Source organism: Pelophylax lessonae, assembly GCF_965119305.1.
Source record: "Pelophylax lessonae genome assembly, chromosome: 1".
Classification (NCBI taxonomy): Eukaryota; Metazoa; Chordata; class Amphibia; order Anura; family Ranidae; genus Pelophylax; species Pelophylax lessonae.
Genome location: NC_138768.1, coordinates 129,542,719 through 129,563,891, shown reverse-complemented (window position 1 = coordinate 129,563,891; position 21,173 = coordinate 129,542,719). Strand labels below are relative to the sequence as shown.

At 48.8% G+C, this 21,173-nt stretch overlaps 1 protein-coding gene across 2 annotated transcripts in view; it reads left to right on the top strand.

Moving 5' to 3' along the window:
• LOC309561249 (ras GTPase-activating-like protein IQGAP2) overlaps positions 1-21,173 on the top strand; it is a 506,552-nt gene that overhangs the window by 312,363 nt on the left and 173,016 nt on the right. For both annotated transcript variants that reach the window (XM_082265047.1, XM_082265046.1), the window contains one exon: positions 20,607-20,770. In XM_082265047.1, the coding sequence (XP_082121173.1) occupies positions 20,607-20,770 (164 nt within the window). The remainder of the gene's footprint in view (positions 1-20,606; positions 20,771-21,173) is intronic.

The window sequence follows — 21,173 nt, the reverse complement described above, 5'->3', positions numbered from 1 at the left end:
CTCTTATGTTTGGCCTTGGGTTATTTTCCCCACCCCTCATTTTTCTTTTGGCACTGCTTTTGGACGTCCCAGTAGTTATGATTTATGGAGCGCTATATCCGTAGATGAACGAAAAAGAAAATGGGATTTTTGTACTTACTGTAAAATCCATTTTTGTCCATCCATCGACAGACACAGCACCCACCCCTCTACGGAGTTCTGATACTTCTAATACTGCTTGCTACTAAACTGATTACCTTGAGCAGAGAGGGGGGTTATATACCAGCTGAGGATGGCCCATGGGCATAGCCAGGTGTTTTTGGTTCTGCCTAGTCCTACTCCTGGAGGGGGCAATATAACCCAGTAGTTAGGATTCAGAAAGCGATTTGTCCGTCGAACTCAAAGAAATGGATTTTACGGTATGTAAAAAAATCCCATTTCTCTTTCGTTCATTGACGGACACAGCTTCTAGTATTCTTAAACATTGGGTTATATGGCCCCATTCAGAAGTAGGACACTAGGGAGAAAAAATTCTGGCTACACCTATAGGCAGTCCCAGAGGGTAAACTCCCCATCTCTGCTATAGCCACCTATTTTTTTTTTATCTGCCTAGTCAGGAGTAAGGACCTAGTTCCTTGCTGGGATCTTTGGTCCTGGAAATTTTTTTTTAGATAGAACATTTTTTCCTCCTGGATTTTTCCTGTGAGATCTACAATCAACTGCCTGACTGGGAGACGGGCTGGATAATCTAGATCCAGTGGTCACCCCAGTCTGGCCAGCGAGCACACGCATTCCTCTGTCTGCGCTAGGTCAGCCTTGACATAGCCCCATTGGACGGGGGCTGGCCCTGTGAGTTAAACATCTTGCGAAGTCGCATACGACCTTGCCCTGGCCTGAGTCGCAGTGTTTCTCCTGGCCGTCACCCCCCCATTTCAATGGCGAAGAGGATCTGTCTTAAGCGGTGCCGGCCTGGTTCCTAGTATGGACGGTAGCTCTCCCCCCTCTTCCCCTGGAGGGTTTTGGGGTGGACGCTGGCCCCTCCATGGGAAGGTGGGACCCACGGGTTTTCCTCTTTCTGGCACCCCCCCTCACCTGTTCCTCTACTCTAATGGTCTGTATGGGTGGTCTGGACATCCGCTGGGGTGGGGGCTGGGCGCCATGCTGGCAATGGGGGGCGTGCGCCGCTGTGCGGGGGGGTTGTACATGGTGGGGGCTCCTTCCAGGGCCACCCGTCCTTCCTTGTGCCTGTCCTGTGGCTAGGGATACCTCCTGGGTCCCCGAGAGCCATGCGGTGCCACGCAGGGCCGCCATTTTCTTGTAGCCCATAGGCTACAATGCACCATTTTGTGCTGGTTTGCCATTGAAAACAGCGGTGCCATCACAGTTGAGCCAGAGGGCGCCATTTTCGGCAGTGGGAGCCCCTCCTCATCCCATAGTGCTGACTCCTGGATTCTTTTCACTTCCTGAATGCATACGTGAAGTGCAGATTCTCCTGGTGACTAGCGGTGCCTGGTTTTGTGGGTGTTGAGTCTGGTGCGGTCCTCTCCCTCTTTGCTGAGGGTCGATTGGTCCTTGTTCCTGGAGTTCGGGTGGTGCTGCCAGCGCGATTAGGGTGTCCCTTAACAGTGTTTTTACACTTATTCTGTGGTTCCCCCTGTTGGCTAATAGTCTTTGGAGCACATCTCCCCACCTGATCCCCTCTCAGAGGCTTTAGGGGCTCTCTGGGTCCCGACCATCCATCCATGCACTGACGGTCCTGGAGTCCCTTGTGTCCCGAGTTGAGGTGGCTTTCGGGCGACAGGCTAGCAAAAAGCGCCTCCCCGCCTTCCCCTGTCTTATCTGTCTCATCAGATCCTGAATCTGATTTGGCCCCCGCAGATGTGGGTCACCCTGCTGGGTCTGCAACCACATTCCCTGAATACTCAGATAGTGAGGATGATTCCTCCATGTCTGAAACCGCACAAAAAAAGGCGCTGGTGGACGCACTGATTGTATTTGTGCATGAGCCTCTAAAAATGAGGGACACAGCTGTGACTGTGACAGGGGCGCAGGATCCCTTGGCACTCACAAACCACCCAGAGCGGCAAAAGGTGTTCCCACTTCCCCGCCTATTTTGACAGAATTGTCACAAAAGAGTGAGGATGACAGTCGTCCCCTTGGGGTCCCTAAGCGGTTTGCTTGGCAATACCGCTATGAACAGTCCCTTTTCCAAAATTCGTCTGTTCCACCAGGGGTGGACCCTCCAGTTTCCAGGTTAAACCAAGCAACCATGATTCCAGTTGAAGAGTCTCCGACCTTCAAGGTCCCAGCTGACAAAAAAGGCAGAGGCTGTGGCCCACAATATGTTCACCCTGGCTGGCTCGGCATTGAGGTCGGTGTTTACCATTGCCCTGGTGTCGCAAACTCTGACAGAGTGGGCTAAGCTTTTGCGCCGTGTCCTGGAGGGAGAACCGCTCCCACCTGCCTTTGCTGAGCTTGGGGATCAGCTGGTCCAGAGACTGCAGTTTCTGTGTTACATCTTTGGATGTGGCTCCCCTAGCGGCTTAGGTCTCTGTTTTGGGAGTGATCCTTGGCTAAAATGCTGGTCTGCGGACCAGTTTTCCAAAAAAGCTGTTCTTCCTCTTCAAGGAGATCCCCTGTTTGGAGCTACCCTGGATGACATCATTAACGGTCTCACGGGGGGAAGAATACCTTTCTTCCACAGGCTACGAAGTGCAAAGACCCTTGTTGCAGATGTGGGCCCTCCATTTCGGCTCATAAGATGTTTTTTCGTCCCTCAGGATTGACTGGTAAGAGATCAAAGCCTTTTGGGACCTCTTCTGATGTATCCAAGTGAACTTGGTCTGGCAAGTCGAGAGTGAGCTTCTCCAGACCCGCAGACAATGCTCCTTCAGCACAAAGTTGCGCCCCCACCCGTATCTGGGGTGGGGGGGGAACGTCTTCACTGGTTACCGGACCCATGGACTTCCCTGGTACTTGACAAGTGGGTCCACTAAGTCATATGATCCAGCTACAAGATCGAGTTTCGTGCTCGCCCTCCGGTAAGGTTCTTTCCATCCAACTTGCGCCTGTCCCCAGACCACTTACAGGGTCTGTTTGGGGTGGTACAAAACCTGTTACTTCAAGGGGTGTTTGTTCGGTTCTGACATCGGAACCTTTTCAGGGTTTTTACTCAAACCTGTTTACAGTTCCCAGGAAGGAAAGCAAGGTTCGTCCAATCCTGGACCTCAAGGCGCTGAACTGCTTTGTGCGGGTGCACAAGTTCAAAACGGAGTCCATTCGCACCGTGGTGGCATCCCTGCATCAGGGGGATTCACTTGCCTCTATCTACATCAACGATGCTTACCTTCACATTCCAATATATGCCAGTCACCAGCACTTCCTCCACTTTGCCATGGGAGTGGCGCATTATCAGTTTGTGGGGTTACCTTTTGGTCTCTCTTCTGCTCCTTGGGTCTTCACAAAAGTGTTAACCCCGGTGCTAACTTTTCTGCGGGGATCGTGGTACTGGGCTACTTGGACAACCTACTTCTGCGAGCGGAGTCTCCTACTGCTCTGGTAGAAAACCTTGGAATCACCATACGAACTCTGAGGGAGTTCAGCTGGATTCTGAATTTTCAGAAGTCTGCTCTGGCTCCGTCCACGTAGTTGGACTATCTGGGTCTGACTCTGGACTAGGCGTTAGCCAGAGTGCTCCTTCCTCTGGACAAACTCCAGAAACTGCAGGCTGCGATTCGTCTCCTGCTGTCCAGCAGAGGGTCATACCTCCGGACTTGCATGTGGGGGCTGGGCCTGATGGTGTCTATCTTCGAGGCTGTTCAGTTTGCACAGTTCCATTCGAAGTCCGTAAAAAGGGAGATTCTGGCCAAGTGGGACAAGAACTTTGCAGTCTCTGGCCAATCGGATCCCCTTGTATTGGACAGTAGTCACCACGGATGCCAGCCTGTCCGGCTGGGGAGGAGTCCTCTGCAAAAATTTTGCTCAGGGGATCTGGACACTGAAGAGTCCAGACTACCCATGACTGTCTTGGAACTCTGAGCGATCAGACTGTGCCTGGAACATTGGACGGATCGTCTTCAGGGATGTCCAGTGCGCATTCAATCGGACAATGCCTCGCCTGTGGTTTATGTCAATCACCAAGGGGGCAAATGGAAGTGTTCTGGTGGCTCTGGAGGTAGCCGGTATTGTAATGTGAGCAGAATGGTTGGTTCCAGCCCTCTCCGCGGTACACATTCCCAAGGTGGAAAACTGGCAGGCGGATTACTTCAGTCAGCAGGCGTTGGACCAAGGGGAGTGGTCCCTTTATCCAGAGGTGTTTCATCAGTTGTGTCTCCGGTGGGGCATTCCCGATGTGGATCTGTTGGCTTTCCAGCTCAACAGAAAGGTGCAGAGGTTTGTGGCCCGGTCAGAAGATCCTCTGGAGGACGCCACAGACTTCTTCCAAGTCTTCTACGCAGGATCGAGGCAGAAGGGATTCCGGTCATCTTAGTGGCCCCGGACTGACCTCGCCGAGCTTAGTTCGCCGATCTGGTGCGAGTTCTTGGAAGCTTCCTCTCAGGGAGGATCTGCTGTCCCATGGACCAATCTTCCATCCTGCTTTACAGTCGCTGGCTTTGAAGGCTTGGCTGTTGAACGCCAGGTGCTGATGGATAGAGGTGATTCCAACACTGTTAAAAGCTAGGAAATTTACTTCTAGGAAGATCTACCATTGTACGTGGAAGATGTACATTGCGTGGTGTGAGTCTCCTGGAGGTTAATCTTTGTTCTTTTTCAGTGGCTCGGATCTTGACCTTCCTTCAATGGGGGGGGGGGGGGGTGTTGAGCAGAAACTGGCCTGGAGTACAGTTGGCCTTAGCGGTCTTCTATTATTGGCCCTTGGTGCGTACTTTTCCCTGGTGCGTACTTTTCTTCAGGGAGTTCAGCATTTGGCTCCTCCAATGCAGTCATCGTGACTGCCGTGGGACCTCAATTTGGTGCCCTCAGTCCTCCAGAAGCCTCCCTGTGAGAATGTTCAGGAGATTCCCCTGCTTACGCTGTCCCAAAAGGTGGTATTTTTGGTGGCTATCACCTCTGCGCGCAGGGTGTCAGAATTGGCGGCGTTATCCTGTCGCTCACCTTACTTGGCGGTTCACAGAAATAAGGTGGTTCTTTGCCCCTGTCCATCTTTCCTTCCAAAGGTTGTCTCTAATTTTTATTTAATTGAAGACATTGTGTTGCCTTCCCTGTGTCTCAGACCAAAACATCCAAAGGAAATTGCTTTGCATGCCTTGGATGTGGTCTGGGCGATTAGGGTGTACTTAGCAGCTATGGAGTCTTTTAGGAAATCAGACTCACTATTTTTGCTCACAGATGGACCTCGGAAAGGGTTGCCCACTTCCTCTGCGACCATTTCCAGATGGATCAGACAGACGGTGGTTCGGGCACTCAGTGCCTCCTTGGCCTTCTGTCATCAGGTGTCAGTGATGCAGGTTTGCAAGGTGGCCACCTGGTCCTTGGTGCACACTTTCACAAAGTTCTATAAAGTAGATGTGTTGGTATATGTGGATGCTTCCTTTGGCCGCAAAGTTTTGCAGGCTGCTGTTTAGAGGACCTGGTCCTCTTTGAGGGTGTATTGTTCTTTTCAGGTGGGCTCCAGTTGTTTTGGTTTAGCTCCTGTTTACCTGGTTGGCTATTGTTTAGCCTTGGGAATTTCTTTTTTTGCTGTTCCCACCCCTCATGTTTAACACTGCTTTGGGACTTCCCAATGGTTAAGAAGATCAGGAGCTGTGTAGTCAATGAACAAAAGAGAAAATGGGATTTTTGACTTAAAATCCATTTCTCTGATGTTCATTGACAGACACAGCACCCACCCCTCTGTGGAATTGTAATTCTTCTGACACTGCTTGTAACAAAACAGAGTTCCTATTGCAGAGAGGGAGTATAACCCCTTGGACCAGTGGCGTGCCAATGGGGGGGGCGGGGGGCGGGTGGCGGCCCGCCCCGGGTGCCACTCACTGGGGGGTGTCAGCCGGTGTCCTGCCTGGTGTGTTCAGACAGATCCCGCAGTGTGAAGGCAGCTGCAGTGGCAGCTCCTTCAGTCCGTGCTGCTAGCGGGGGGCGGAGCCGCAGCGGGAATAAGGGGGCGGAGCCTCGGCGGGGAGAAGGTGAGTGCCCATTGCAAAAGTGTGTGTGCTGGATAGGAGGGGGATGGGGCTGCTGCATATAGAGGAATTCATCTTTCTCTATTCTTCCTGCAGCTTCCTGCTGAATAACTGATTCTCCTCCTCTCCCTCCTGCAGGAAGAATAGGGAAAGATCAATTCATCTATATGCAGCTGCCCCATCCCCCTCCTATACAACTTCTTCTGCTGGCCCCCCAAAGTTCTTAACCTCCTGCAGTGCTCATAATCCCCCCTCAGTGCTTTTAGCCCCCCCAGTGCACTAGACCCCCCCCTGTTCTTTAGCCCCCCCCCATGCTCTTCAGCTCCCCACAGTGCTTTCTCCCTCCCCCCAAATGCTCCCTGTTCCCCCCCCCCAGTGCTCTCCACCCCCCTGATTTTCCCTGCCCACCCCAGTGCTCTCCACCCCCTGGTTTTCCCTGCTCGCCCCCCAAGTGCTCCCTGTCCCCCCCCAGTGCTCTCCACCCCCCTGATTTTCCCTGCTCCCCCCCCCAAGTACTCCCTGTCCCCCCCAGTGCTCTCCACCCCCCTGATTTTCCTTGCCCACCCCCCTAAGTGCTCCCTGTCCCCCCCAGTGCTCTCCACCCCCCTGGTTTTCCATGCTCACCCCCCAAGTGCTCCCTGCCCTCCCCAGTGCACTCCACCCCTGCACCTTCCAACCCCCCTACAATGCTTTCCAAACCCCCTCTTAATTCTCTCCAGTCCCCCCCCCCACCGTGCCCTTCAGCTCCTCCAGTGCTCTCTGCTTCCCCTGTGCTCTCCTACCCCCCTAGTGCTCTTCTATCTTCTATCATGTCCTCAGCCTCTGAGCACCTCCTGTATCATGTCTGTAGTCTCTGACCATCTACTGTATCATGTCCTCAGTCTCTGACCATCTCTTGTATCATGTCCACAGTCTCTGACCATCTCCTGTATCATGTCTGCAGTGTCTGACCATCTCCTGTATCATGTCTGCAGTGTCTGACCATCTCCTGTATCATGTCTGCAGTGTCTGACCATCTCCTGTATCATGTCTGCAGTGTCTGACCATCTCCTGTATCATGTCTGCAGTCTCTGACCATCTCCTGTATCATGTCTGCAGTCTCTGACCATCTCCTGTATCATGTCTTCAGTCTCTGACCATCTCCTGTATCATGTCTTCAGTCTCTGACCATCTACTGTATCATGTCCTCAGTCTCTGACCATCTCCTGTATCATGTCTGCAGTCTCTGACCATCTCCTGTATCATATCTGCAGTCTCTGACCATCTCCTATATCATGTCTGCAGTCTCTGACCATCTTCTGTATCATGTCTGCAGTCTCTGACCATCTCCTGTATCATGTCTGCAGTCTCTGACTATCTCCTGTATCATGTCCGCAGTCTCTGACCATCTTCTGTATCATGTCTGCAGTCTCTGACCATCTCCTGTATCATGTCCGCAGTCTTTGACCATCTCCTGTATCATGTCTGCAGTCTCTGAGCATCTCCTGTATCACGTCTGCAGTCTTTGACCATCTCCTGTATCCTGTCTGCAGTCTTTGACCATCTCCTGTATCCTGTCTGCAGTCTCTGAGCATCTCCTGTATCACGTCTGCAGTCTCTGACCATCTACTGTATCATGTCCTCAGTCTCTGACCATCTACTGTATCATGTCTGCAGTCTCTGACCATCTCTTGTATCATGTCCACAGTCTCTGACCATCTCCTGTATCATGTCTGCAGTGTCTGACCATCTCCTGTATCATGTCTGCAGTGTCTGACCATCTCCTGTATCATGTCTGCAGTCTCTGACCATCTCCTGTATCATGTCTGCAGTGTCTGACCATCTCCTGTATCATGTCTGCAGTCTCTGACCATCTCCTGTATCATGTCTGCAGTCTCTGACCATCTCCTGTATCATGTCTTCAGTCTCTGACCATCTACTGTATCATGTCCTCAGTCTCTGACCATCTCCTGTATCATGTCTGCAGTCTCTGACCATCTCCTGTATCATATCTGCAGTCTCTGACCATCTCCTATATCATGTCTGCAGTCTCTGACCATCTTCTGTATCATGTCTGCAGTCTCTGACCATCTCCTGTATCATGTCTGCAGTCTCTGACTATCTCCTGTATCATGTCCGCAGTCTCTGACCATCTTCTGTATCATGTCTGCAGTCTCTGACCATCTCCTGTATCATGTCCGCAGTCTTTGACCATCTCCTGTATCATGTCTGCAGTCTCTGAGCATCTCCTGTATCACGTCTGCAGTCTTTGACCATCTCCTGTATCCTGTCTGCAGTCTCTGAGCATCTCCTGTATCACGTCTGCAGTCTCTGACCATCTACTGTATCATGTCCTCAGTCTCTGACCATCTACTGTATCATGTCTGCAGTCTCTGACCATCTACTGTATCCTGTCTGCAGTCTCTGATCATCTACTGTATCATGTCTGCAGTCTCTGAGCATCTCCTGTATCCTATCTGCAGTCTCTGACCATCTACTGTATCCTGTCTGCAGTCTCTGACCATCTACTGTATCATGTCTGTAGTCTCTGACCATCTCCTGTATCACGTCTGCAGTCTCTGACCATCTACTGTATCATGTCCTCAGTCTCTGACTATCTACTGTATCATGTCTGCAGTCTCTGAGCATCTCCTGTATCCTGTCTGCAGTCTCTGACCATCTCCTGTATCCTGTCTGCAGTCTCTGACCATCTACTGTATCCTGTCTGCAGTCTCTGAGCATCTCCTGTATCCTGTCTGCAGTCTCTGACCATCTACTGTATCATGTCTGCAGTCTCTGACCATCTACTGTATCATGTCTGCAGTCTCTGACCATCTACTGTATCACGTCTGCAGTCTCTGACCATCTCTTGTATCATGTCTGTAGTCTCTGACCATCTACTGTATCACGTCTGCAGTCTCTGACCATCTCCTGTATCATGTCTGAAGTCTCTGACCATCTCCTGTACTATGTCCGCAGTCTCTGAATATCTCCTTTAGCAAGTCTCCAATCTCTTACTCAAACTTAAACACATTGCTAATATTAGCTATCTATCTATGCTGAAGGTAGGACTGTGCAGGGGAGGCAGAGAGTGCAAAAGGGGGAACTGTGATTAGAGAGACGGAGGGCAGACTGCAAGGGGCACTGTGATGTAGGGGGCAGTATAACCCAATGGTTAAGAAGATCAGGAGCTGTGTCCATCAACGAACATCCGAGAAATGGATTTTGCGGTAAGTCTAAAATCCCATTTTTCCATCACACGCAGTCCTGACAAAGTCCGATGGAGTCTGCTCAATGGGGACAAAGACTGCTTTGAACACTTGCCAGAGATGTAAACTTTTGCTGCTGTATTCAAAACAAATTAAAAGGTTTGGACTTGAACTGGGCTATAATACAACCGTATCAATCTAGAAGTTGGCAAAACTAGACCGATCTGTGTGAGGTGCTAAGCTTCAGGAAATTAGCCAAAAAAAATTTTCTTTTGTTTTTTGTTTTTTTTTGCTTGTCCTATAAAATAGTTGTGTCCACAGTTGTCTGTTGACTGCTGTATTTCTTTGTTCATTGCTCTCTTTGCTCCTTGAAGGTACACACGAGAAAGAAATGTTTTATTTTGGTTCACTTGGCCCAATTGCTGCTTAGGCTACATGTACACTAGCCTACCATGGCTGCGGGAAAATTAGTGGTTTTCCGCGATTTGCGTTTTTCTATGGCCGGCTTTTCTATCCTGAATTCGATTCCACGTTCAGGAGAGGGAGGTTTAACCTCACCTAAACGCGGCAGCGTTTAGCCTACAGTGGTGATTGAAAGTTTGGGCACCCCAGGTAAAAATTTGTATTAATGTGCATAAAGAAGCGAAGGAAAGATGGAAAAATCTCCAAAAGGCATCAAAATACAGATTAGACATTCTTATAATATGTCAACAAAAGTTGGATTTTATTTCCATCATTGACACTTTCAAAATTACAGAAAACAAAAAATTGCGTCTGCAAAAGTTTGGGCACCCTGCAGAATTTATAGCATGCACTGCCCCCTTTGCAAGGCTGAGACCTGCCAGTGTCATGGATTGTTCTCAATCCTCGTCTGGGAAGACCAGGTGATGTCAATCTCAAAGGTTTTAAATGCCCAGACTCATCTGACCTTTTCCCAACAATCAGCACCATGGGATCTTCTAAGCAGTTGCCTAGAAAACTGAAACTGAAAATAGTTGAAGCTCACAAAGCTGGAGAAGGCTATAAGAAGATAGCAAAGCGTTTTCAGATGTCAATATGCTCTGTTCGGAATGTAATTAGGAAATGGCAGTCATCAGGAACAGTGGAAGCAAGATCTGAAAGACCAAGAAAAATATAAGACAGAACGGCTCGCAGGATTGTGAGAAAAACAATTCAAAACCCACGTTTGACTGCACAATCCCTCCAGAAAGATCTGGCAGACACTGGAGTTGTGGTACACTATTCCACTATAAAGAGATACTTGTACAAATATGGTCTTCATGGAAGAGTCATCAGAAGAAAACCTCTTCTACATCCTCACAACAAAAATCAGCGTTTGAACTTTGCAAATGAACATATAGACAAGCCTGATGCATTTTGGAAACAAGTTCTATATACCGATGAGCTTAAAATTTAACTTTTTGGCCGGAATGAGCAAAGGTATGTTTGGAGAAGAAGGGGCACATAATTTAATGAAAAGAACCTCTTTCCAACTGTTAAGCATGGGGGTGTATCAATCATGCTTTGGGGTCTTATTGCAGCCAGTGGCACAGGGAACATCTCACGAGTAGAAGGTAAAATGGATTCAATAAAATTTCAGCAAATTTTGGATGGTAACTTGATGCCCAAAAGGTGAAGTTAAAGAGAGGATGGCTTCTACAAATGGATAATGATTAGGGTTGAGCGAACACGGACTGTATTATTCGTGTTCGTACCGAATAATTGGATTTTTGTTACCCGAACACGGACCCGAAAACTTTACTGTATGTTCGGGTAAAAATCCGTGTTCGGTCATTTTATTTCCGGGTTTTGCATGCATTGGCGCGCTTTTCATGGCGGGCTTTCAACAGCCAATCAACAAGCGTTTAACTGGTGTGCCTTAACCACTTGCCGACCGCCGCACGACTATCTACGTCGGCGGTCAGCCCCTCACAGGCAAACTAACGTAGGGCTACGTTGTTTGCTTGTGAGGGTCTAGGGAGCGAGCGCGCGCCCCCCGGGGCGCGCTCCCGCTCCCGCGTGGTCACGGACCCCCCCGCGCGTGTGACCAGCGGACCCGATGTCCGCCGGTCACTCGGCGATCGGCGGGGGAGAGGGAGAATGTCAGGCAGCTTGTGTAAACAAACTGCCTGTCATTCTCCTCGCTGCAAAGACACTGATAAAACGGATCTGGTATGTAGATCCGTTGATCAGTGTCCTTACAGCTAGAGCCACAGCCAATCACAGTAGAAACCACGCCCCTAGGGACACACACAGCCCCTCCCTTCCAAATAAAGTTAACCCCTTCACTACCAGTGTATTTTTACAGTAACAGTGCATATGTATAGCACTGATTACTGTAGAAATGTCACTGGTAACCCCAAAAGTGTCAAAAATGTCAGTCAAGGGTCCGATCTGTCCGCCGCAATGTCGCAGTACCGCAAAAAAAATCGCAGATCGCCGCCATTACGCGTTAAAAAAAAAAACAACAAAAATGACAAAAATCTTTCCCTTTGTTAGTAAACGCGATAACTTTTGCGCAAACCAATCAAAATACGCTTTTTGCGATTTTTTTTACCAAACATAGGTAGCATAAAATAAATTGGCCGAAAATTTTTAAAAATTTTGATTTTTACATTTTTTTTGGGGGAATTTCATATAAAAAAATGTGAAAAATATTGCTATTTTTGCAAAATTGACGCTCTTTTTTTGTTTATAGCGCGTGATCAAAAAATCGCACAGGTGATCAAATACCACCAAAAGAAAGCTCTGTTTGTGGGAAAAAAAGGACGTCAAATTCGTTTAGGTACAGCGTCGCACGACCGCGCAATTGTGCGTTAAATTCACGCAGTGCCGAATCGCAAAATACCCCCTGGTCGGAATGGGGGTAAAATCTTCCGGGGCTTAAGTGGTTAAGCCATCCCAGCCATGCCTACAAATGTATTAGTAGCTGTGATTGGCCATCTGAAGCATGTGACCAAGTCTTTATAAGTCTGAGGCAGCGCCGCTGCGTCATTCTGCTGTGTTAGTTCAGGGACAGAGCACACATCATACGTGCTGGCTGCTGATTAGGGACAGACAGGAAAAAAAAAACATTTGTGTCCGGATAGAATTGAGGGACAGGTCGGAGTGTGTTAGGCAGGGCGAGTTGTAGGCATTTTAGGGCGAGGCTGCTGATTTTTAGGGTCAGTTTTCTACGATCGATTTTGCTGTGTAGGAGGGGTTTTCAGTGACCGATCTACGATCTTATCAATCCTTTTAGGGAGAGGCTGCTGCTGATTTTTAGGGTCAGTTCTCTACGATCGATTTTGCTGTGTGGGAGGGGTTTTCAGTGACCGATCTACGATCTTATCAATACTTTTAGGGAGAGGCTGCTGCTGATTTTTAGGGTCAGTTCTCTACGATCGATTTTGCTGTGTGGGAGGGGTTTTCAGTGACCAATCTACGATCTTATCAATCCTTTTAGGGAGAGGTTGCTGCTGATTTTTAGGGTCAGTTTTCTACGATCGATTTTGCTGTGTGGGAGGGGTTTTCAGTGACCGATCTACGATCTAATCAATCCATTTAGGGAGAGGCTGGAGATAGGCAGGTGTCAGTGGTCCACATCGATTTTGCTGTGTGTGGGGTGCAGTGAACACAATTTTTTTGCCCACTGAGGAGAAGGGAGAAAAGTATTTTTCTATCAGTCACTGTGTGCATCATTTTTCCTTCAGCTGTGCTGTGCTGACTGATCATACACTGCTGTGTTCAGTTCACATGTGCTATTATTGAGTGGTTTCAAAAATCATACACTTTTTTTCTATTCCACTATTCAATATACAGCCTTGGGTTAAAAAAAATTAAATTGTGGCCTGCAGCAGAGCTGAATGATATTTGGGGTTTTTGGGGTTCATCTCATACTTCTGAAGATTTGAGGGTGCTGCCTGTTCCAAACTCCTCCTGCTCCTCATCCAGCCTTTTAGGGGTACAAACAATAGTAATTGGGGCCTAGTGTGGTTTTGTACGTGTGAGATACATACACTTTTTTTGATCATATTTTCTATTCCGCTATTCAATAAAAACCTTTGGGGAACAGTTAAATTGCGGGATAGTCTGTGTTGGTAGGTGTGAGATCCACCTTTCCAAGTTTTTGGGGTTCATCTCATACTTCTGAAGATCTGAGGGTGCTGCCTTTTCCAAACTCCTCCTACTCCTCATCCAGCCTTTTAGGGGTACAAACAATAGTAATTGGGGCCTAGTGTGGTTTTGTACGTGTGAGATACATACACTTTTTTTGATCATATTTTCTTTTCCGCTATTCAATAAAAACCTTTGGGGAACAGTTAAATTGCGGGATAGTCTGTGTTGGTAGGTGTGAGATCCACCTTTCCAAGTTTTTGGGGTTCATCTCATACTTCTGAAGATTTGAGGGTGCTGCCTGTTCCAAACTCCTCCTTCTCCTCATCCAGCCTTTTAGGGGTGCAAACAATAGTAATTGGGGCCTAGTATGGTTTTGTACGTGTGAGATACATACACTTTTTTTGATCATATTTTCTATTCCGCTATTTAATCAAAACCTTTGGGTATAAACAATAAATTGCGGGATAGTCTGTGTCGGTACGTGTGAGATACACCTTTCCAATTTTTGGGGCGCATCTCATACTGCCGAGGATTTGAGGGTGCTTCAGTCTGCCTCCTGCCTGTTCCGAACTCCTCCTACTCTTCATCCTGCCTTTAGGGTACAAAAAATTGTAATCGGGGCCTAGATTGTGTTTGTACGTGTGAGATACACCGTTTTGTAAAATTTGTCCTATTCCGCTATTCAATATACACCCTGTTTGAGTGTAAAAAATTAAATTGCGGGATAGTCTGTATCGCTACATGTGAGATACACCTTTTTAAATTTGTTTGGCGCATCTCCTTCCACCGCCAAGGATTGCAGGGCGCTTCAGTTTGCCTCCTGTTCCCAACTACTCCTACTCCTCTTCCCCATCCTCCCTTTAGGGTACAAAAAATTTGAATCGGGGCCTAGTCTGTGTTTGTACGTGTGAGATACACCGTTTTTTTATCCTTTTTCCTATTCCGCTATTCAATATACACCCTTTTGGGGTAAAAAACATTTAAATTGCGGCATAGTTTGCATATTTGACTGTCAGATACACCCGTGCGATACTGTTGTTGTTTTGTTCCGCTATTCAATAAACACCTTTCTAGGGCAAGATCATAAATTACAGAAATATGAGGAGATCGTCAAATAGGGGCCGTGGCCTGGGTCGTGGTGCTGCTGGTAGAGCTCCTGTTGCAAGGAGAGGACGTGGTCGATCTGTGCCAGCTACATGCACAAGTGAAACACCTTCCTCAAGTGTGAGTAGGCGACAGAACCTGCAGCAGTATTTGGTAGGGCATAATGCGCCTCTAGATGTGATGAGGCCTGAAGAAGTACAGGCGATAGTAGATTGGGTTGCTGACAGTGCCTCCAGTTCCTTCACATTGTCTCCCACCCAGTCTACTGCAGAAAGGTCAGAGTTGGCACCTGCAGCCAATGCCCAACCGTCTTTCACCTCACCCCCTTGGAAATCAGGCAAGTAGTCTGAGCCCCAAGCCATACAGCAGTCTCTTCTTCTTTTTGAGGACTCTGTTAGCAGGGTTTCCCAGGACCATCCACCTAGCCCTGCCCCAGAAGTGGAAAAGATTGAGTGCAGCGATGCCCAACCACTTATTTCTCAAGATGAGTACATGCAATGACCATCGCAGCACGTCTCCGATGATGACGAAACGCAGGTGCCAACTGCTGCGGCGTTCATAATTGTGGAGACCGACAAGGAGGGCAGGGGTGAAGACTGGGTGGAAGATGATGTGGAGGACGATGAGGTCCTCGACCCCACATGGAATGAACGTCATGCAGGTGACCTGAGTAGTTTGGAGGAAGAGGCGGTGGTCGCACAGAGCCACCAGCACAGCAGAAGAGGGAGCAGGGTGCAGAAGCGGAGCGGCCATGCCCTAGACACTACGCCCGCTACTGCCCAACGCAGCAAGGGAACGAGCGCACCAAAGTCAGCTCAAAGGAGTTCTCTAGCGTGGAAGTTCTTTAGAAAATGTGCTGATGACAGGACACGAGTGGTTTGCACCCTGTGCAATCAGAGCCTTAAGCGAGGCATAAACCTTCTCAACCTGAGCACAACCTGCATGATCAGGCATCTAAGTGCAAAGCACGAGCTGCAGTGGAGTAGACACCTTCAAAACCAAGAAACGTCTCTGGCTCATCCTGCTTCCTCTTCTGCTGCAGTCTCGGCCGCTCCAGCCACATCTGTAGTGATACCGGCACCTGCCACCCCGCAAACAGAGGATCTGTCAGCAACACCACCACCTGGGTCACCAACCATCTCCACAATGTCCCGTGGAAGCGTTCAGCTTTCCATCTCCCAAACACTTGAGAGGAAGAGGAAGTACCCCCCTAACCACACGCGATCCCTGGCCCTGAATGCCAGCATTTCAAAATTCTTGGCCTTTGAAATGCTGTCATTCCGTCTGGTGGAGACGCACAGTTTTAAAAACCTTATGTCGGTGGCTGTCCCACAGTACGTCGTGCCCAGCCGCCACTACTTTTCCAGGCAAGCCATCCCTTCCCTGCACAACCAAGTGGGGGAAAAAATCAGGTGTGCACTGCGCAACGCCATCTGTGCCAAAGTCCACCTAACTACCGATACGTGGACCAGTAAGCACGGTCAGGGGCGTTATATCTCCCTAACGGCACACTGGGTAAATGCAGTGGCGGATGGGCCTGAGGCAGATAGCAATTTGGCGCATGTCCTTCCACCACCGAGGATTGCAGGGCTCTTCAGTTTGCCTCCTGTTCCTAACTCCTCCTACTCCGCTTCCTCATCCTCTACCGCCTCCTCATCCGGACAGCGTAACACCTTCACCACCAACTTCAGCACGGCCAGGGGTAAACGACAGCAGGCAGTTTTAAAACTTGCCTGTATGGGGGAAAAACCACACACCGCGCAGGAGTTGTGGAGGAGCATGGAACAGCAGACAAATGAGTGGTTGCTGCCAGCGAGCCTCAAGCTCGGCCTGGTGGTGTGCGATAACGGGCGAAATCTCATAGCAGCTCTGGGCCTAGCCGGTTTGACGCACATCCCTTGCCTGGCGCATGTGCTGAATTTGGTGGTGCAGAGGTTCCTTAAAAACTACCCCGATATGTCAGAGCTGCTGCAGAAAGTGCGGGCCGTCTGTGCGCACTTTCCGCGTTCTCACCCTGCTGCTGCTCGCCTGTCAGCTCTGCAGCGTAACTTCGGCCTTCCCGCTCACCGCCTCATATGTGACGTGCCCACAAGGTGGAACTCCACCTTGCACGTGCTGCAAAGACTGTGCGAGCAGCAGCAGGCCATAGTGGAGTTTCAGCTGCAGCACGCACGCGTGAGTCGCTCTGCGGAACAGCACCACTTCACCACCAATAACTGGGCCTCCATGCGAGACCTGTGTGCCTTGTTGCTCTGTTTTGAGTACTCCACCAACATGGCCAGTGCCGATGACGCCGTTGTCAGCTTAACTATCCCACTTCTATGCCTCCTTCAAAAAACAATTTGGGCGATGATGGAAGAGGATGTGGCACAGGATGAGGAGGAGGATGAAGAGGTAACATTTCCAAGGCTTTCAGGGCAGTCATTCACAAGGGGCTCCGAGGGTGGGTTCCTGCACACACAAACGCCAGGGACACAATTGTCCAGCAGGGGCACAGTTCTGGAGGATGAGGAGGAGGAGATGGAACCATGTTCACAGCAGGGTGGCACCCAGGCCAGCTCATGGCCATCACTGATGCGTGGCTGGGGGGATACAGAGGACACGGACGATACACCTCCCACAGAGGACAGCCTTTCGTTGCCTCTGGGCAGCCTGGCACACATGAGCGACTACATGCTGCAGTGTCTCCACAACGACCGCCGAGTTGCCCACATTCTAACTTGTGCTGATTACTGGGTGGCCACGCTGCTGGATCCCCGTTACAAGGACAATGTACCGTCCTTAATTCACTCACTGGAGCGCGATCGCAAGATGCGCGAGTACAAGCGCATGCTGGTAGACGCGATGCTGCTGGCATTCCCACCTGACAGCGGGGCCACAGTGGAAGCACAAGGCAGAGGATGAGGAAGAGGTCGCCAACGCAACCAGGGCACCGCCAGCACCTCAGAAGGCAGGGTTAGCATGGCCGAAATGTGAAAAGCTTTGTCAGCACGCCACAACAAACAGCAGCACCAGCAGCTCATATGGAACGTCTTAGCAGGAGGCAGAATTTCACCAACATGGTGGAGCAGTATGTGTGCACACGCCTAGACGTACTGAATGAGGGGTCTGCCCCCTTCAACTTCTGGGTCTCCAAGTTGGGCACATGGCCTGAGCTTGCCCTTTAGGCCTTGGAGGTGCTGGCGTGCCCTGCAGCCAGTGTATTATCTGAACGGGTATTTAGCACGGCTGGGGGCGTTATCACAGACAAGCGCAGCCGCCTGTCCAGAGACAATGTGGACAAGCTCACGTTCATTAAAATGAACCAGGCATGGATCCCACGGGACTTTTCCGTACCTTGTGCAGAATAGCGATGGATACCGACCTTACCCAGCCATTGTTCTATTTTTGCTCTTTCTCACTCTTTTGGGGTGTATCCTCATTTAAACTTTGTGAAAAGAAGCAGTGTTGGCTACCTCGTCCTCCTCAGGGCCAGATTAACGTAAGGGGCTATTGGAGCTGCAGCTCCAGGCCCCTACCTTTTATATAGGCCCCGGGTTGGCCATATTCACTGTTACCGCTCTTCTGTCACTTTTAAACACAGAAGTCTGGCTTCTATGCTCGCTTCCCCAGGCAGCTCCCTCAGAACCTCCCCACACAGCACGAAGGCCGGACAAGGAGGGACAGTTGCCGATGCATGGATGTGTTTATGGGCTTCAGAGACAGCATCCCATGTTGAATTAGGCTTGCATGGCTGCACTCTTCCTCCTCTGGGTGCATGCCAAGGCACGGCCCTTAAGGCCCTTCAAAATCCTCAGCACCAAGCCCATGATGCTCTTAATCCGGCCCTGGTCCTCCTCCTCCGGCCCCTGGTGTTCATGGTACAGTCGCCTCCCCTCCGTATTTGGTACCTTCTTGGCAGCCTCGGCCCATGTGCGCTCCCTCCGCCTCTTCTGTTTGTCCCTCATGATCGGGCTGTGAAGTCGGTTCTCCCAGAGGGAGGGGGAATCTCTCTGGCTGGGGGCAGACGGAAACGCGGGAAGTGGGGGTAACGCTGGGAGTTGTAGTCCTTTCCACCAGGCAGCTCCTTCGCACTGGAAGCACACTCCCAGTCCCCACAATACACTTCTGCCCCACAGCACAGCGAAACAATCACGTCGTGAGTAGCGGCACAGCGAACCAATCAGGTGTGCAGGCACGCGTGATTGGTTCCCTGTGCTGCTGCTCACAGCGCGCTGCTCGCCGCTCAGTCAGGAGAGCTGCAGGACGGACTTAACATGTGGGATGGATGTCGGGCTGTATTCTTCTACCTTCACTGTGAGTGTCGCCCAATCCCCCAGCACGATATACGATGTTACATCAAATATCGTTCAGCCCTACCGCCCACGCAGATTTACCGCGGCGGGGCGACGGCTCGGCTGATTAGACACAGCGGGAGGCAGATCGTGGGAGGAGCGGGCTCGATCGCCGTCAACCTCCCGCTAGAGCTGCACGATTCTAGCCAAAATGAGAATCACGATTTTTTAGCTTGGAATAAAGATCACGATTCTCTCACGATTCTCTGTGTAACAAAAAAAAATTGTGATAACTTTACTGTTACGTTTTTTTTTTTTAATTCATTAAAGTCTATTAATTGCGTTTGAAAGACTGCTGCGCAAATACAGTGTGACATAAAATATTACAACAATCGCCATTTTATTTTGTAGGGTCTCTGCTAAAAAAATATATAAAATGTTTGGGGGTTCTAAGTACTTTTCTAGCAAAAAAAATGATTTTAACTTGCAAGCAACAAGTGTCAGAAAAAGGTCTAGTCTTTAAGAGGTTAAAATTCCTTTCTCCCTGGCAGAGGGAAGGAAAAGATACAATGTAATCATTTTGTTTATAGTTACTGGGAGACTTAATGCTGATAGGCGTTTGCGGGAGGCTTTTTTTTTTTTCACAGCTGTTCTCTCTGCTTCCTATGCAAAGAATCGAGCATATGTCAGGTTTAGATCGTCAGGGGGGGTGAATCGAGATCACGATTTTCATACGATTAATCGTGCAGCTCTACCTCCCGCTATCTTCGGCTAGACGGACAGGAGAGCCGTCTGGTATTTAAACAATGCAAGACGGCTCTCCTGTCAGAGAGGCATTGCATCTTTCTCTGCCTCTGTTAAATCCACCCCCCCCCCCCCCCCCACAGTTAGTAAGCACAGATAGGGAACACATTTAATCCCCTTAATCACCCCCAGTGTTAACCCCTTTCCTGCCAAAAAAACAAAACAAAAAGTCCATAAATCTATCCCGTAGTTTGTAACGCTAAGATTTGCGCAAACCAATTATACGCTTTTTGGGAGCAAAATACAAATTGGTCTAAACTGATAAAAAAAAATTTGAATTTTTAAATTTTTTTGTTTGGAATGTTTTATAGAAGAAAGTAGAAAATATTGGTGTTAATTGACGCTCTTTTTTTGTTTATAGCGCAAAAATTAAAAACCGCAGTGGTGATCAAATACCACCAACATAAAGCTCTATTTGTGGGGAAAAAAGGACATCATTTTTATTTGGGTACAGCGTCACACGACTGCGCAATTGTCAGTTAAAGCAACGCAGTACCGAATCTCAAAAAACGGCCTGGTATTAAGGGGGTAAAACCTTCCGGGGCTGAAGTGGTTAAAGTTGCAGAAACTTCAAAGTAGTTTATGCACTACTTTGGTCAGAATTTCATGCAACTTGAGTCGTATCCAAGTCACACCCATCCAAAGTTTCGTCAAAGTTGCACTCCAAAGTCTGCGCAATTTTGGAGTCCTACAAGTTTGAAAGGGGCCTAAAGTGAAGGGAATTCCCATTTTAGACCATTGTCTCCAGTTTTGTCCCTATTAGAAGATTTGCCCTCATCTCCTGATTCAATTACAACTCCAAATTGTAGGACCTACACATAACTTTCTGTTTCAGTAAGAGTGGTCAAGGATCAAAAGAGGGTTACATCAGCGGGGACACACACCGCAAACCATATATTTTTAGTTTTCGTTCACATACACTCCAAATGAAATCCTGTGCAGTTTTTCTTTTTTTATAAATGCATAAATCTCCCAATACTGGTTTCCTCTAAATTTATGGTCATTTAATGTTTTTGCAGGGATTATCGCCATCGGTTTAATAAATGAAGCCCTTGAACAAGGTATTCCTGATAAAACTTTGGAAGCACTTTTGTCTCCTAGTGCTAAACTTCAAGAAGTCATACCAGAAAACTCCTGGCATTACCACAATGTGCTTCATAAGGCCAAGGCCCAGAAATGCAAGGTATGATAAGTTCATTCTATGCTAATAAATGCTTTGCTATTATTTTACTTGTCATGAGATTGTTGCTTGGATCCAAACTCTGTATTAGGCTCACACTGTGGTTGTTGCTGTTAAAGAACATAATGCAATGTATTTTTATGTGTACTCCATTATAACGTTAACTGTTATGTTAAAGTGGACCCAGGTAACCTGCAAACAGTGTACGCCAGTTGTGAATTATATAGAACTTACAGTAGGTTTTCTGTAGCTATTCTTTTGCCAAGACCCCCTTTGTCATCTATTGCACAATATCTTTGTGGACAGATCTTCTATTCCTGGACCCCACCCCTTGATGATACAATTAATGTAGTTTAGTAAGTTGGCAGGCTATACCCGTTAAAATCTCGTGATTAGCTCCTGTTTG